This window comes from Betta splendens, chromosome 9, assembly GCF_900634795.4.
Source record: "Betta splendens chromosome 9, fBetSpl5.4, whole genome shotgun sequence".
Taxonomy (NCBI): Eukaryota; Metazoa; Chordata; class Actinopteri; order Anabantiformes; family Osphronemidae; genus Betta; species Betta splendens.
Genome location: NC_040889.2, coordinates 13,192,818 through 13,209,524, shown reverse-complemented (window position 1 = coordinate 13,209,524; position 16,707 = coordinate 13,192,818). Strand labels below are relative to the sequence as shown.

General features: G+C 45.1%; 3 protein-coding genes across 3 annotated transcripts; all 3 read right to left on the bottom strand.

The window, feature by feature from the left end:
• Nucleotides 1-5: 5 nt before the first annotated feature.
• Nucleotides 6-3,201, bottom strand: crebl2 (cAMP responsive element binding protein-like 2). Its single transcript, XM_029163752.3, has 3 exons — nt 2,998-3,201; nt 1,773-1,970; nt 6-1,331 (listed from the first exon to the last, which is right to left on the bottom strand). Exons 1-3 carry the CDS (start codon nt 3,010-3,012, stop codon nt 1,182-1,184), a joined length of 363 nt encoding a protein of 120 aa, XP_029019585.1. The 5' UTR covers nt 3,013-3,201; the 3' UTR covers nt 6-1,181.
• Nucleotides 3,202-3,529: 328 nt separating this feature from the next.
• Nucleotides 3,530-8,086, bottom strand: gpr19 (G protein-coupled receptor 19). Its single transcript, XM_029160306.3, has 2 exons — nt 7,520-8,086; nt 3,530-5,788 (listed from the first exon to the last, which is right to left on the bottom strand). Exon 2 carries the CDS (start codon nt 5,760-5,762, stop codon nt 4,485-4,487), a length of 1,278 nt encoding a protein of 425 aa, XP_029016139.1. The 5' UTR covers nt 5,763-5,788; nt 7,520-8,086; the 3' UTR covers nt 3,530-4,484.
• Nucleotides 8,087-8,613: 527 nt separating this feature from the next.
• On the bottom strand, nt 8,614-16,193 carry tbk1 (TANK-binding kinase 1). The gene is made up of 21 exons (XM_029160305.3): nt 16,063-16,193; nt 14,937-15,043; nt 13,856-13,996; nt 13,602-13,731; nt 13,304-13,485; nt 13,058-13,218; nt 12,875-12,985; nt 12,619-12,798; nt 12,239-12,435; nt 12,106-12,164; nt 11,939-12,030; nt 11,698-11,799; nt 11,541-11,619; nt 11,212-11,333; nt 11,064-11,140; nt 10,952-10,991; nt 10,779-10,880; nt 10,617-10,713; nt 9,798-9,898; nt 9,650-9,721; nt 8,614-9,389 (listed from the first exon to the last, which is right to left on the bottom strand). The coding sequence occupies exons 2-21, from the start codon at nt 15,021-15,023 to the stop codon at nt 9,350-9,352; spliced, it is 2,172 nt and encodes a 723-aa protein (XP_029016138.1). The 5' UTR covers nt 15,024-15,043; nt 16,063-16,193; the 3' UTR covers nt 8,614-9,349.
• Nucleotides 16,194-16,707: the final 514 nt, after the last annotated feature.

Here is a 16,707-nt window from a genome sequence, read left to right as displayed (position 1 = left end):
AGATGTGCAGACTCAAATATGTTTATTTAGCTTCAAAAACAAAAAGATTCACATTTCACTGCAAAGCGTCACCCTTCTATTACAAACATACAAACTTCTAACAAAGTGCTTCTGGCAAATAAAAGAAAGTGCACAGTTATTTAACGAGGCTTTTCATCACCTCCATAAAAAAGCTTTAAACTGGGTCAGAAATTAAATCAATATTAGAAACGATGCTGCAGAGAAAAGAGCAGATATAAATATAAAGTAAGTGTTTATGTATCATTGCCATGTTATTCACAAATATTAGCTCAACATTATCAAGTCAGAACACTATCAAACAATTCAAGCACACATATCAAACATATGCCAAACATAGTGAGTGCCATCACTGCACATTATGACTCCTGGTCCTTAGACTTTACAGCAGAGTGCATTTGTGTTTTAAAGTTTTTTAGCTCCCACTGATTTGATTGATTTTGTTATTATCTGTCGTGGTTGTGTTTTTAAAATATTTCTGTAAAATAAAAAAAATTGAGCTCAGTTTAAAACCGGCACAAGTAACACTTGAAATGATGAAGGCACTTTCATTGACAGGCTCGAATTGCTGTAAACCTCATGTTTAATTTGACCTTCTGAACATTTTGTTGTTCTTTTGTCCCCATAACAACATGGGTCTTAGCTTTTAGCCAGAGTCTGTCTGACTTTTCAGCCTTAAATTATGTCTCTACTCATTTTGGTGGAACTGTGTATACCGTAAATTAAATTTAGAGCAACAATCACACTAAACTATCACAGTACACCAGCCAAATCTAGCCCAAAGCTGAGGGCATCTATACATACTGTAAATACTGACAGCAAGAACTACAGATTTATAAAGGACCAAACTAAACCTACGGACATCTAAAATGACACCAGCGACACAATGATTTCTACTGGCTATTTTGGTGCATTTTAAATTTTACCAAGCTGTTTCAGGATTTCTTCTTAACTCTACTGTGTGGCTTAAAATCTTCACACAGAGGCAGTTATAAATCAGATGACATAAACAAAGTCCAACACCTAGGAGGAGGAATCCGAAACCAGGAAACACTTAGATGAAGGCATCTTCATGTGTATTTTTGACACACCCCTTAACCACATGATTTTAGATAAAGGAGTAGCTACATGCAAGTTCCCATCAGTGTTTAGCCTCGTTCAGACTAAGTCTGACCGTTGCTACTGTTTTTGTTGCTCTTGGATGTCTTGGTGCTGCTTCCACCTTGAGGCATCTTCTGTTCATCTCCGGTAAGCAGGGCTTTAATCTCAGAGGGAATCTTCCCTTGGTCCATGGCAGAACACCACTGTTTGTACTAGAGGTGGAAACATCAAGTTTGTTACAGGTTTACAACAAGGTGCGATGGTTGAATATTAAAAACTAAATTTCCATAATTTCCATTAAATCACCAAAGAACTTCACCAACAACTGATACATCAGCAGCACAGACTGGATGAATATAAACCTGCAACAGTTCCAAGGTGAGAAACAAACTATTCAAGTGTGTCGCCTGTAAAACTTAAACATAACAAATTCCTGAGGAAAATTAACACAACATCTGTGATGCTGTAACATAACTATAGTACGTACGGTACATTCCCTGATGGAAGTAGTGAGAGCAACTTCTTATATATGTCATACATTTACTTGTTACACTGAGTGTATTTTTAGGTGCTGATGATCTTTTCATGTCTAAACCTTTATTCTCAAATCTGTTTTCTTATGTAGGCTTAAATTGGAATTGAAGTAGCTTTACCATCTCAAGCTCCTCACGCAGGGCGCAGATGGCCCTCTCCTTACTGGAAACCAGTTCCTCCAAGTACTGGTACCTCAGCTTCTTCCTTGCTCTGCACTCTCTGGCGCTCTGCCGGCTTCGCTCCAGTTTGGCCTTCAGATCTATTTTGGCAGGTTTTCGACCGCGTTTTCCCGGCTTCTTCACTTTCCCTGCAACCATCTGACAACAGTGCACAAATTGAACTCAAATAACAAAACAACAACCTAAAGACACAGACTTTAGTTATTCAAATGTATAGAAAAAAATACAATGTTTGACCTTGAATGGTAATGTTTTACCTTTAGATTTTAGTGTAATTTTATATGCAATATATGTGTACATTTCAGAAAAAAATATGCAACTTATTTTAGATATTTGCTCAATAATGCAAACCAAACTGTTCAAAGGTAAAAAAACACATTAAAAGTAAAGTCACAGTAACAGACTGGACAAACTGATCAGGAGGGGTGGTTTTGTTCTGGGGGTGGAGCTGGACCCCCTACATGCTGTAGCTGAGAGGACGATGCTGGTCCAACTCATCTCTATCCTAGACAACACCTCCACCCCCTACACAGTGTGTGGATGGACAGAGGAGCACCTTCAGCCAGAGGCTGATAAGTAGGTGCTCCACAGAACGACACCGGAGATCCTTCCTACCGGTCTCATCAGTCTGTACAACTCCTCCTCTGTCTGTAAGGGTTGATCTTCATCTGGCAATAACATGTTTATTAAACTTCAGCTAGTAATTAGATGTGTTTTTATTTTTATGTCCCTATCATCTTGTGTGTACCTCCGACTGTGACAGCAATGATAGTGTGCAAATACATTTTCCTCTGGTATTAATAAAGTTTTCTTAATAAACAAAAACTGCAGAGAGGCGATGGGCAACAGAAGCTGCAGGGACAGATTCCCACAGTAGAACATTTGCAGCATCTGCAGAGTACGCACAGCTGAGAGAGGCTACAGCAATATTATAGTTAGGGTTAGTACTCGAACAAGAGGACGTGACTTACCAGCTCTGGTATTTACAGAACATTAGCAGCTAATCTAGCTACAATTAGCTTCGTCCACCAACTAACGCCTACTTAGCTAGTAACCTTGGAAGCTCATTAGTTACTGTAACGACAGCTGTTAACACTATGAACTGTGTAACGATCCGTAACTTAAATAAAAGGTACCGTTAATTAACATTTGTTCATCATCTTACCTTGTTTTCGTCCATTTTTGTCAACGCTAGCGTGCTAGCTGCTAACTCACTTCGGCTATAGTTAACCAACAGTTCTATTAGGAGATAACACCTTTTTATAAAGAAATGTTTTCAACTCTAACAAGAACCACAGACACAGAACTCAAAGGCGAAAACCAACGTCGTTTTGGCCTTTGTTTACATCCTATTTCCGGTGCTGAGGTCACTTCCGTCACTTTTTTATTCTATTTTCATTGGCCTGCAAAAAATGATGTCACGTCGAGTTACTGCCACCAGTCGATCGGAATGCGAATCGCCAATGGAACAAAGAGCAAAGCTTAACCGAAACACAAGAAAATAAATAACCCAGAAGCTGTGAATGTGGAAGAGGCTGGAGTTTGTTCAATGCACAACGAAGAAATGATAATAAGGATTAAACTGATAACCCAAGACTGAAGGATGTTTATCTACAGTAAACAGGCATAATAGTTTCTGTTTGAAGTGGTTTTAAATGTGATCGGATCCTCATCTCTGGCACAGATACACAACAACATTCATGGTCTTTCATGGCTTTAATAAACATTCAAAGTGCTGCTGAAAGTATCAGAACCGGTTACAGAAGCTGAAGAGTTGGACTTTTGGATGGAGGAGGCTCAGCACTGTTCTCCTCCCGAGGAGCAGAGCCCGACCCATTACAGCAGTAGCATCGGGGCTGTGGAAGGAAGTGAGGCAGGAAACACAGCAACACAGAGCTGAGGCTGAATGGAGTAGAAACACTGACAGAGGCACAGATTCACCTACATTTGTGACAGATTTGGAGGCTTCATGTTAAAACAGTGAATCTGTTTAGATCCTAGTGCTCATTTCAGTGCTTCAACTTGTTTTGTGAAGATTCGATGGCTCCTCTCACAATGATCTAGAGCCTTTTGAGTTCGAAGCATTGGTGTCACTTTGTGCCATGACGTTTTTTGTGATAGTGGATGTTTTGGAGGTTCGTAAAACTTTTGCAGGCTTCATTTGTAGTTGATCATCGTCATCCTTTGGCCCTGTGAAGTAACGGTTGACCTTTTCACCTTCACTGTGCTGCTACTTGGAGGTGAGTTCCCGTAAAGGTCCTGGGGCTCTACAGCTTCGTTGGCTCGTCAACTCACACTCACAGTTAATGCAGCAGAGCAGATTGTGTTGGTGTGAACACATGGCCTCAACCGTCAGCGTCTACAGGTAAGAATGAACTACAACAGTTCACTGAGAGATGGCCACAGACTACAGTGAGCTAGCTAACAAGCTGACATCAAAACACATTAAATCTGATACATCAGTGGCAAAACACAGCACAGAATAATTCATGGTTCGGCTCTAAGGTAGAAAAGGTCGGCTGTTACAAACGTGTGGTTTTGTGTTCAGAAAAAAGCCCTTTGCACAAAGTGAACACATTCTACTTCTGTGGTTTGTTTGTGTAGGGTTCAGAGCTAGCCGCTAGCCCTCAGCTACCTCACAGCATCTGTCATTTACACAAAGGTGTTGGGCGGGTTGGCGTTTGTGGGCCAGGCTAGCTTCTTCTCCTTCGCGTCTCGATCAAACGTTTCATACACTGAGTCTTTGGGAAGTGTCTTGGCTTGGACTGGGATTTCCACCACACCCACGTAGTTCTTTTTAGCCATCCGAGAGCTTGCCGTGATGGTGTACGCGTTACTGCGGTAACATTTCATGGATGACATGCAAAAGGTCTCCCTCATGCCTCTCCTAAAGTTCGCATTGTAGACAGAGTACAGGGTCGGTTTGGACGCCGTGGAGCTGAAGGAGATCCACGCGATAGCTGTGAAGAAGAGCAGCCCCTGTCTGCTGGGTCCGTCCGACTCGCTTGGATGCCACAGCTGGGCGATGTAGAAAGGCGTCCAGGTGAGGAAGAAAACGGAATTGAGCATGAGGAACATCTTGATGGTCTTCACTTTAGTCCGTGGGACGATGTTCATTGTCCGGCGAACCGTGTGGCCATCAGCACTGATCCTCCAGATGTAGCGGATCACCCGCTGGTAGAACGACACAATCAGCGCCACAGGGAGCAAAAACCCAAACAGGAGGTGAATGGTGGCGTAGGCTATGCTGCCCCAGCTGTCTGGAAGAAAGAAGTCACAATGACTGCTGTGTATGGACGAGGATCCATAGAAGAAGAGGCAGGGCGAGACGAAGGCTGCTTCGAACAGCCATGAGGCCAAGATCATCTTCTTGGCTTTCTCCCGAGACACTTTGAAGCTGAGGGGGTAAACAATCGTGTAGAAGCGGTCCACAGAGATGGAGAGCAGGACGTAGACCTGCACTCCGGGGCACAGGTGCTGCAGGTAACGTATGAGCCTGCAGGCGGCGGCACTCAGCGGCCACCGCCCCGACGCCACTTGCAGCAGGACAAAGGGTGCGCAGCCCAGGCTCATCAGCAGATCAGCACAGGCCATAGACATCACAAAGTAGTTGGTAGTGGACTGAGTCCTTCGGCTCCGGTGGATCACCAGGCAGACCAGGGCATTTCCCAGGATAGAGACCAGCCAGAGAAGGCCGAACACCAGGCCCAGGATGGCGACCTCGCCTGGAACCAGCTCGTAGGAGGCGACAGTCCCATTTAACCGTCTGGGAGACGAGCCCTCGAGGCTGCAGAGGGGAGTGGTGCGTAAAGATGCCAGGACAGTGGAGTTTTCCCTCTCTGAGTAGTTAAAGGGCATCTGATGCGTGATGGATGGAGAATAAATGGAGGGTTTAACACCAGCTGTGTTCAGTGACTGGGCATAAACCATAGCTACACTGCTGCACCAGACAGGAGCTGTGGACACAGAGCAGAAGAAGCTGGTTAACAGAGGAGACCTTGGGTCAACACCATCTGTACTTGGACCTGGGGTGAAGGGCCCTGGACTCCGGCACAGTCTGGTTTGTGCCTTTTCTCAGGCACAAATGCACCACGACCTGGTGAACTACTGTAAATGTTACAACCTCCTCCATTTGCTGTTTGTTAGTTTGACTGGATGATTGTTGGGCCGGTTGGTGGTTTGATTAGTGGATTAGTTGGTAGCAAATAGATTTGTCAATCAACAGGTCTGTGTTTGTTGATGTGTAGTATCTATGAATTACTGACTAAAAGGCTTCATAATAACGTCTCTCTGTGAAACATTTCTAACATGGCGGTAGAATTTAGTTTGAGCTGTGCATCCTGTTTGGCACCGTTGATTATCTGTTGTACGACCGTCGTACACATGCTGAGCCATCAGTGGCTTGCACTGCTGGATGATTTCATTAGACCTTCACAGGGATCCAGTTTAGCGTCCACAGAGGTTCAGTCGTCCTCTGAGGTCACCCATTAACATGTGAACAAGCCCAAGGGGCAAAGCCTGGTTTATCAGTGGCTTTGTGTTTACACTGCTGGATTTCTCCATGGCAACTGGATCCAGCCTGACTGAAGGCTATGTGTAACCCAGCTCCACGGACTGTGTACAGATGTGTGCTGGACAACAGGCTTAACAACGACCAGGACAGTTAATGGTAAGACTTTACCAAGTGACTTCAGACCAGCATCATGTACAGTATTTATTCTCACCTTCTGTAATAAATACAACGTTCATCTGTTGCGGTGTTAATTCTGGCCTGTTCATTCTGCAGGCTGCTGGAAAACCTGGACTGTTTTCATCTTTCTTTTATTCACTTGTTTTAATTGTTGTTGTGCCAGAACATTTTGTTAACAGAAAGACTGAGCCAGTGACAACTTTAAGTTCTGATTAACCTGTGAAGAAATCGAGTTACCGTTAAATTACTGAAGAGCCCTGTTTAGAACAATTTCACTGTCCACAAATGCCCATTATTATTATTATTATTATTATTATTATTATTATTATTATTATTATTATTATTATATTATTATAGCGACTAGAACAACTAACACATATGTTATAATGCCAATAAAGGGTTATATCTTTTTATTTATGTCTTATTCCCCTCGTGTTTAAGCTGAGTTTCTAGTTCTACAGTTATTACACAAATAACAAATATCATTCAACCTATAAAAGCAAACTTTAATCAAACTACCACAAACAAATCGTGTATTTCAGTCAATTGATGCTGAATTTTGTTGGTCTGTTGTGGTACATGCAGTGAACTGGGGCCAGACACTGTACGTGTTTACATCTGCACCAATATTTAAAACATTAAAACGACAAATATGACAAATCCTGAATTATTCCGTTATCCGTGAGAATCTCTTAAGAACCCCTAAGAATCCATTAAATAAGTACAAACGCAAAAAAACATAACATGAATCCTGTCAGGTCGGTGAACGTAGGACTGGCACCGGTACCGGTACTGTATGTACGGCGGTACATGTACCCGTTCGAGCGCACTCATTAGGAGTAAAGATTCGGGACCGCGGTGCCGTCAGCCTCATCGAGCTCGTATCGGTAAACATGGATCCGGTCCGGCCTCAACATGTCCGCCGCGCTCGAACAGCCGAACACCTGTGATGCGCGGTTGTGGATCTTGGTTAAGTCGGGTCTGGTGCTGGACTCACCGGCTCAGAGGGGAGCTTGTGGTTCCGTGCAGGCGGCGGGCGTCATGGCTGTCGGAGTCCGGTCCTCAGGAGGATGAAGCTGCTGCTGCCGATGAAGAGGAGGATGGATGTTTTCTTACAGCAGCAGGGGCGCATCGAGCGGCGCTGGGGTCCGGGCGGGTTCACGAACAGAGAGCAGTACCGAAGCTACAAACTAGCGTGATGTGATAGAAGCTGGACACACGCGGATAAAACCCGACTCGCTGCTCTGATGTAAAGTGTCCATGTTGTGGTTCCGTGGTTCTTTGAAGTTTGAATGTTTCCAGATGGGTTTGGGTCTTGTGTTCCAACGCCTCCCTGGGCTCGTCTCTGATTGGTCGGATTCTAATCTGGCGTCTTCATTAGGAGAAACAATTTGCAGATGTGCTGAAGGATGTAATGATAGTGGACAGTGATGGTGTCCCTGGTGTCAGAAAACCCAACTGGATCAACAGGTTCTGGTTGTGAATATAGAATATGGTGAATTCTAGGAACAGTATTTATGAAACCACTTGTGCTGGTTTAGCTTGTGGCCAGCAACTGCTTCAGATTCAGCCAGTTAACAGTTAATAAACAGAGTATATAATAGACTGTGTAGTGATATTAGACATAATTATCATAGTAATATAAAGGTATTTATTTTAATATTTTCCTATTATGTTTTTAATTTCTCTGTATATACTAATTGATAAGGATCAGGATAAAATCTACGTTTTTCACAGCATGATGAGAATCGGCCACATGGCTGCTCTATAAAAAGAAACCCTGCTGTCCATCTACAATTATTGGTCTGATGCTGACGAGGGTTGCTGTCGCAGCAAGTCACCATGGCAACTGCAGTGCCAGGGAGATAGGGGAAACAGGTTGGTTGCTACGGGTAACCAAGAGAGGTGCTGATGGGAGGGAGGAGAGAGCCAAGAGGAAAGAAGGCAAAGGAAGAAACAAATGATTCCCAAGTCTGTGATGAGAAACACTCAAAGACCAAAGTGACAGTTCCACTTCAGTTCCTCAACTAAACCTTAATACCAGAACCAGCTTCATCACAACAGGAGGTAAAAAGAGGACAAACAAACTGCTCCAGCCTCAGCATTCATTTATTTACAAGAGTAGATGAAGCAACTAAAGACAAACAGAACTAAACATGAATCAAAGAGTAACAAAAGTAATGGATTCATGTGGTAAACAATGAACGTGTAATGCAAATGAACATGGATTATCTGCACAATTTAAGTAAAATCCCTTCAAGTAAACATGAAGTTAAGTTAAATGCAGAGATGGCTTTTTACAGTTTCTGGTGAATTGTGGGATTTGACTTAGATTGAAAAGGTACAAATCATGTGTAGGAATAATCCAATTTTTTCAAGCCCAATATTCAGCTAATTAACATTCCATCAAGTCCTTTAACTTGAAAAGCCCTTAAAATGCCCAGTCACACGAAGGTACGTCGTTTAATTCAGGGATCTTAAATCAGAATAAAGTCGGGACTTTAAAGATTAGATCCTTTTTCCCCTAAAAAAATGAATTAACTTGAACTGAACTGTACTGTACAAGTGTACATTTCCATACACTTGTTCCAACTTTGCTGATATTTCAAATAAATATTGTGAATAAAAATTCCCTTAACCACAAATATTTCAGATTAGGTAAAATAACCTTAAAATGTTTGTGACAGGAAGATTTTACAGACGCGCTCCTTCATTGATTGCCAGCTTGAAATGTTGATGCAGTTGAGAGTAACAGTACGTTAGTGACCAGCTGACAGTCCCACAGTATTTACACCATAAGGGGAACATATTGGCTGAGGGGACAGCCTCAGCCTCGTAGGCCTCCGTCCAGGGTCAAGGTGCCAAATCTGAAGGAGAGAAGATGTGAGAGTCTTAGACAGCACAGACCACCAAGATGTATCGCCGCTGGATCTTAAATAAATTCAAGGCTAGAATTTATTGTGTATTTAAATCCCTGAAATTCTATTTAGAAATCCATATGATGCATTGGAATCATTTACTGGATGGTGTGGTGTGGTGGAAGAGCTTTGTGCCTGTGATAATGGGGGGAATCAGAACCAGGCTTGTTCCCAATGGACAGAAACAAAGCTGAGGGCTGTGGTCTGACCTCTCTAGGAAATGGTTGTTCTCCGCCAGCTCCTTGACAACGCCTTCCATCTCCTCCTTCAGCTTCTTCATCCTGAAACGCAGCATTTGCTCATAGACGTGTTCGTGATGCAGTGACAGAGCAGCGCATGAAACGATGCAGCTCTTACCCCAGCGTCATCTCCACCAAGGTGTTCTGGCTCAGGTAGGCCTGAGGCTTCATCCCGCTGGACACCAGGGGCAGAACCTTCTGAGGCAGCTGTTCCTGCAGCTGCAACACACACACAAGGCTTCAGCCGCTGCTGTGGCTCCTACTGAGTCGAGGATTAGCCACAAATATCCAATAAATCCAATGAAACATGAAGGAGAAACAGGGAGCAAAAGCCAGAAGGTAGTAGTATAGTATATATGTAATAGTATATACCAGTGTAGTACTACTAGTACTGGTTCCTTTACTACCAGTGCAGTACTACTGGTACTGGTCCCTTTACTATCAGTGCAGTACTACTAGTACTGGTTTCTTTGTTACTAGTATATATCAGTGCAGTACTACTAGTACTGGTTTCTTTGTTACTAGTATATATCAGTGCAGTACTACTAGTACTGGTTCCTTTATTGCCAGTGCAGTACTACCAGTACTGTTCCCTTTACTACTAGTATATACTGTATCAGAGCAGTACTACTAGTACTGGTTCCTTTATTGCCAGGGCAGTACTACCATTACTGGTCCCTTTACTACTAGTATATACCAGTGTAGTACTACTAGCACTGGTTTCTTTACTACTAGTATATACTGTATCAGAGCAGTACTACTAGTACTGGTTCCTTTATTACCAGTGCAGTACTACTAGTACCGGTTACTTTACTACCAGTGCAGTACTATTAGTACTGGTAGTACTGCACCCATTCCCGTCTTCTTGCTCAGGACGTTGCAGCCTGAGCCTGCGAGGCAGACGAAGCCTCCTGCTGCGTTCGCTGACCGCCTCTACCTTAATGGCTCGCTCCATCAGCACCGTCAGGTCCTTCTCGATGCTGATCAGCTGTCCGGACAGCGTGACCAGCTGCTTCCTCACGTGATGAACCTTCCTGGAAACACAAAGGCGTCACACGGCTGCGTGCGCTGCTGGTCGCGCCAACGTCAGAGGCTTTACCTCATCCACTCCTCGCTCTTGGAGATGAAGAGGCGATACTTCATGGCACACTCCTCCGTGAACAGGGTTCTGGCTTTACTGGCGTGGAGGACCAGCTTCTGCCTGTCACACAAGCGAAAACACATGAGCGATGGGAAACAGCCGGTGAAAACCTGTGAGCTCAGGCCTCTTACTTGTCAAACTTGTGGATCTGTTCCTCGTTGTAGGGGAGACCTGATCACAAGACATAAAAGCATGTGAATGCTGTCCATCCTTCACATGAAAATCTGCGTCTGCTGAACTCACGTCTCTCTGCTTTGTCTTTCTTAAACTGTTGGTAAATGGCCGTGATTGCGTCCAGCAACACTTTGATCTTCTCCACGCTGCAAAGCGAAGCTTGTCGTTACACGGCGCCAGCGTTTCCATCTGAGTCTCTGCTCAGTGAACTACTTACTTCCTGTCCTCGGGGTGTGTCCCCACCTGCTGAGTCCAGCCCTCGGTCAGCGGGCCTCCGGGGAGGAACTTGGCCTTGATGTCCTGCGTTGTTCGCTCGATGGGCTCCAAAGAGTTGGAGATCTGCACAAATGACACCTTGAGCACATCCGCCATCACCCTGATTTGATCCCACTTTTAAATCATTACTAATGAAACCACAGTCAGTTTATCAGCGGGGATGTATGAAGGTTCCCAAAGGGGACGAAGCCCAAACAGCTGCTGTCCGACTCAGGTTCAGTGTGTTTAGCTTCTAAATGCTTCGGCCGTGGTGTCACAGCGACGTCTCACCTTCAGGACCTTTTTGTGCATGTCTGAGATCTCGTCGTACTCGGTCGACAGCAGGTTGGCCTGCACCAACACCTCAAACCTGTGCAGCGACAGCGGGAACGGTCACACTCAGTCTGAGCATCGGCCGGCGTCAGCGTGTCTCTGTGCGCTCACTCACATCTGCTCGGTCTTCTCCAGGATCTGTGTGCAGTAGTTACACAGATGGAAGACCTCCAGCTTCTTGTGCTGTATCTCGCTGTAGTCCTCTTTCATCAGCTCACTGGACACAAGGATGATGCAGTAACATTACACAACTTCACCAAGCTCTTCATCATCATCATCATCATGATCATCATGATCATGATCATCATCATCATCATCATCATCATCATCATCACACAGAGACCATCTAAACTTACATTAACCCTCGCACCCCTTTTCGTACGAGCTCTTGATAAACCAGCAGAGACTCTGAGGTTTTCCATAAATGTCCAACGTCGCCTGCGAATGTCTGAGCAGCGAAGAATAGAAGACGATTAGCCAGTAACTACTGAAAACCTAAACACCAGATCAGTCACATTTGCACCTTAGCGTAGCTGGCGTCCAGGTCGAGATCGTATCGAGGCTGAACTTTGGGAGGACTGGCTGCAGAGAGAAAAACATGCAGAGTTGATGTCTCGTTCCACAGCATCACTTGTGTTTGACCTGGAGCTACGTACGGTCTTCAAAGATGAGGCCGACAGTGGCCACAGACTCGCGGCTGACCAGCATGATGGGATTGTCCCTGGAGGTCTTGGGGAAGGTCATGGCCTGGCGGTTAGGGTCCAGCATGAGGCGGCGGCCCTCGTAAAGCAGCTCCTGGTTGTGTAAAGGGATGCTGGTCCTGCGGGACAGCAGCTCCTGGAACAGCGCCGCCCTGTGGACAAGTGAAGGACAACAGGTCTGACAAGCTGCTGTGTATATATATATATATATATATATATATATATCCATAAAGTGAGTTCATGCACACTTTATGCACAGTAACAATTGGTTACTGATTCATCAATATTCACATCCATGTACAGATGTGACCTCAGGTCAGGATGTAAAGTCTTACGTGTTGTACTCGTGGATGTAGACGTGGTGCAGCGTCGCCTGCTGCAGACTGAACACGTAGACCACAGTCCGGTGCAGGATGTCGTTAGTCTCTGCGAAGAACTGGTCGAAGCCCCAGCACTTCTCCTGATCGGCCTCCAGAATGTTGGCGAGTACCGGAGTCAGCAGGCTCTGGAGACCCCTGCAACAGCAGACAGTGTGACGTGAGAGGGAGCGACGGGCCGCGGTGCCCAGTGCAGCGCCAGCCGCGTTCTCACTTGGACAAACTGCAGGACACCGGCATCTCTGTGCTCCACTCGATCTTCCCGTTCTCACACTTCTGATGCCCCGAGATCGTGCCGGACGGCTTCTCTGTGATGATTTTATACCTGAAAAGGAACAAACAGCTCAGTCAAACCTCATCTTGCTTCTCAGTTCGTACCCAAGGCTTCGGGTCTTACATGACTTCTTTGTTCCTGCGCGGGCCCTCGAACGGTCTGAAGGGGAGGCTGCCGGTGGCGGCGTGGTAAAACGTGACCCCGATGCTCCACAGATCCACGGTGGCGCCGTATTTCTTCTGGTGGTCCTTCCTGAGCACGGCGCGCTCGTACATGTCGGGATGCTGCGGGGAAGAAGAGGCGTGAACCCCACGGCGAGGCCGAGGCCGATGCCGTGACACCAACCGCACGCTCCGGCCTCTTCCTCACCAGATATTCCTCAGTGCCGTACAGAGACACAAACTGCTCGTCGTCCTCCAACTCTCTCGCTGCTCCAAAGTCTGTCAGCTTGTAGACGGAGCGTCCGTCCTCTCCAATCACCCTCATGATGTTCCCTGGCTTAATGTCCCGATGGACGATGCCGTACTCCCTCAGGTGGTTCATACCTGCCACTGTAGAACGCAGTAAGCGAATCACTCATTCCTGTGAGTTTGTTATACGGGTCATAAGTGAAAGAAGGTCGGGACCGGTGGATGTCTTGGCCCAGAGCTTCTCCACGTTTACTCACCGACGTCATGGAGGACGATGAGGAACTCGTCCTCTGGGAGTCCGTAAGCGTTGGACGACTCCTCCAGCACAGTGTAGAGGCTTCCACAGGGACAGTACTCCATCACCAGCACCTTGTGACGAGTGTTGGACTGAGAGGAAAGTGATTCATAGTAAACCCAGCTGTGGCAACAACCAATGATGGAAAAATCCACAAACATATTCAACACCAGTTGAACTCTGTAGGTGTTGGCTGAACTCAGATCAGCTGCTCACCTCTTCCTCCACAGCGAAGAGTTTGACGATGTTCTTGTGGTTTAGTTTCTTCAGAACCTCAAATTCTCTCATCTGGACATCAAGTGGCCGCAAAAAACTGAGGTTGTTAAAGACTTTGACAGCGTAAAGGTCCCCTGTTTTCTACAGACACACACACAGAACACAACAGGTTTGTACAAGGTCACGTTTCTCCTCTGTGTTGACCAGAGGACACAAACTACAGCTTCTACCTGACGAGGCCCAATGTGGCTTTGATTCCCATATAAAGAACTAGTCAGACACTGTTGAATGACTTTATGAATTATTTAGTTTTCCTCTTCTCTTTAGTTTTCATCTTTCCTATCACTGCTGTAAATACCAGTCAGAACTCTGACTGTTCTCTGACTGAAGCTAAGTTATCTGCTGTTATTAACTGAATAGCTCTGTTCATAGATCTCATACATCTTCACTCTAACTCTGCACAGCTGTGTTGGTATTTCTTTGTATGTCCATGATGGGCTGAGCCAACTGTGTCAGAACACGAGTCACAGCTCGGTGGGAGGAACCTTAGACCAACATGACTCTAAAGCCGTTATGGAGTTGTTACATGATCTGTACTGGCCTGAAACTGAAAGGAGCAAAAGGGAACATGTAACGTGACTGTCGGTAGCTTCATTCCAACACTGACGCAGTAATGCAGCATCATTGTGCAGACAAGCCACACCTCTGTTAAAAGCGCTTTGAATGAGGTAAGGTGTCAAAAGAAATGAGTCATTTGATCCACAATCCAAACAAGAGTAACGGGTTCAAACTTGTCCTCTCGCTTTTAAGGTAACTCCTTTCGGTTTTTCCCATCAGGGGTCGCCACAGCGAATTCTCCTCTTGCTTTTTTTTTGTTTTTGTTTTTTATTGAAAATTCCCTGTGGCACAGTCACAGCCCGAAGGCTTGAATGTTCTACAGACAATGTGTGGCGACGAGCCGAAGAGATGCTGTACGTATGCTCCTTATTCCTTCATGAACCACAAGCTCACACCTCCAGCATCCTGACCTTGAGGCTTCAGCTCAACTGACCTCTGACCCCTGCAGTAGCTCAGTTCCTACCTTGTGGCGTCCGCGGTAAACGTTTGCCGTTGCTCCCTGACCAAGAAGATCAGAGATGAGCCACAGGTAGTTAGTGGTGCTTTGCATCCTGACGGCTGCAAATGATCCTGAAAAGACACAAACAGCTCATCAACAATGGGAGGACTGAGATCACGGAGTGGCACTGAAGGTGAACCTGTAAATACTCCAGTGAAGAAGTCTGAGACTGTCTGCATCGCCCAAAAGAATCATTTCTGGAGGTCAGACTGGGAGAAAAACCATTTTTACTTGGGGCTCCAACGTTTAACTGGGGATCATTCTGTAAAAGTACCTCAGAGCTGTACGAATGCAGTAGATTTGGTAACTGAGCAAAGTCATTCACTGAATTGTAAATAAAAGTAAATTACAGAAATCTGGCTTTTGAATCTGCACAACATCTGGATGAGCCTGAAAATCAGGATCAGGTTTAAACGCTGCTATGTTTACACCTAAAGTAGGTTTAAGAAACACCGGAGGCGCAGCTTCTTTGTGTCGGGGCTCCAACTCTTCCTATAAGGAACATCTCAACCACAGAAACTCTAGTAACCGACACGTTTCTTGTTCACAGGTTAAAATAAGTCAAAGTTACGCGGCCGTCTTTCGCTGCGTCGTGACGTCAGTGGCCGTCGGTGGGAAATTCCCGTGTGAGGCCTGAAACAACAAAAACCTGCGCAGCAGAACTGACCGTAAACCAAGAGACGGAAACCAGGAGAGCTTTAGATTAATTAACGTGAATGACTGTGTAACGAGACCCAGGATTTCAACAACCTGCGAACATTTAGCAGCTATACACGAACAGCTGAACGCCACAACCCAGACTTCAGACTTCGACCGAACATGAGCGTTGGCTGACAAACACAGATTCACAGCAGAAGTGAGCTTCGTTCGACGTTTGCCTCTTTGATTATTGTTACAACGTGTTTAATACGTGATGCTCTATTTTCACTTTCTGTTGCTGTCACACTAACACGATCTGCTTAACCTGCGTCGTGCTACCAAGCTAATGTCCATAGCGGCTCGGCTAACCAACAGAACGGCACTGGAATATAAAGTATTACTCAGTATCGTCTTAAAATATTATTGCCATTTATCTTGTTTATTTGCTCACCCTTCCTTCTGCGCCCGAGTCTTTTTCCTGCTGTCCCGGGTCACGTGACAGGGGGCGACCTATCCAAGCTGAAAGCGAGAATAAAGGCGTGTCTACCAGTTTTACCGTAATACTGAATAAAAGAGCGACGTATTAAAAGCGGACTTACTGTGCGCTGTTCTCATCTTTTATCTATCTAGTACGTTTGTTACTTTTATACAGTCGAAAACAGATTCATCAAAGTCAACGCAACTGGAACCAGCCACGCCAGGAAGCACTGCAATATTAGGATTCATAGCGGTGCTTAGACATTACCGTAATTGCAATGAAGCTCTTAATATCTCATAATATTTTTCGCTCAAAGTAACAATGTCTCATTATAAAAACACATCACGTTCCTCATCTGAGCAATAAAGTAATTTGTTTTTTTATTATTACTCATTTATTACAAAATAAATTCTCAAACCATTACCCAACTAAACATGAGTCAGCAGTCAGTTGTTGAAGTTTGTTCACTTTATATTCAAAAAACAAAAACAACGACATCAACAAAAAAAAGAAAAAATCAGCAACAGCTTAAGGTGGCAGCTGGATGGCCTGTACAAGTTGTGACACTTCGGGCAAGTTAGTGGGGATCAAACCACGAACGCAAAGCACTGTGAGCTC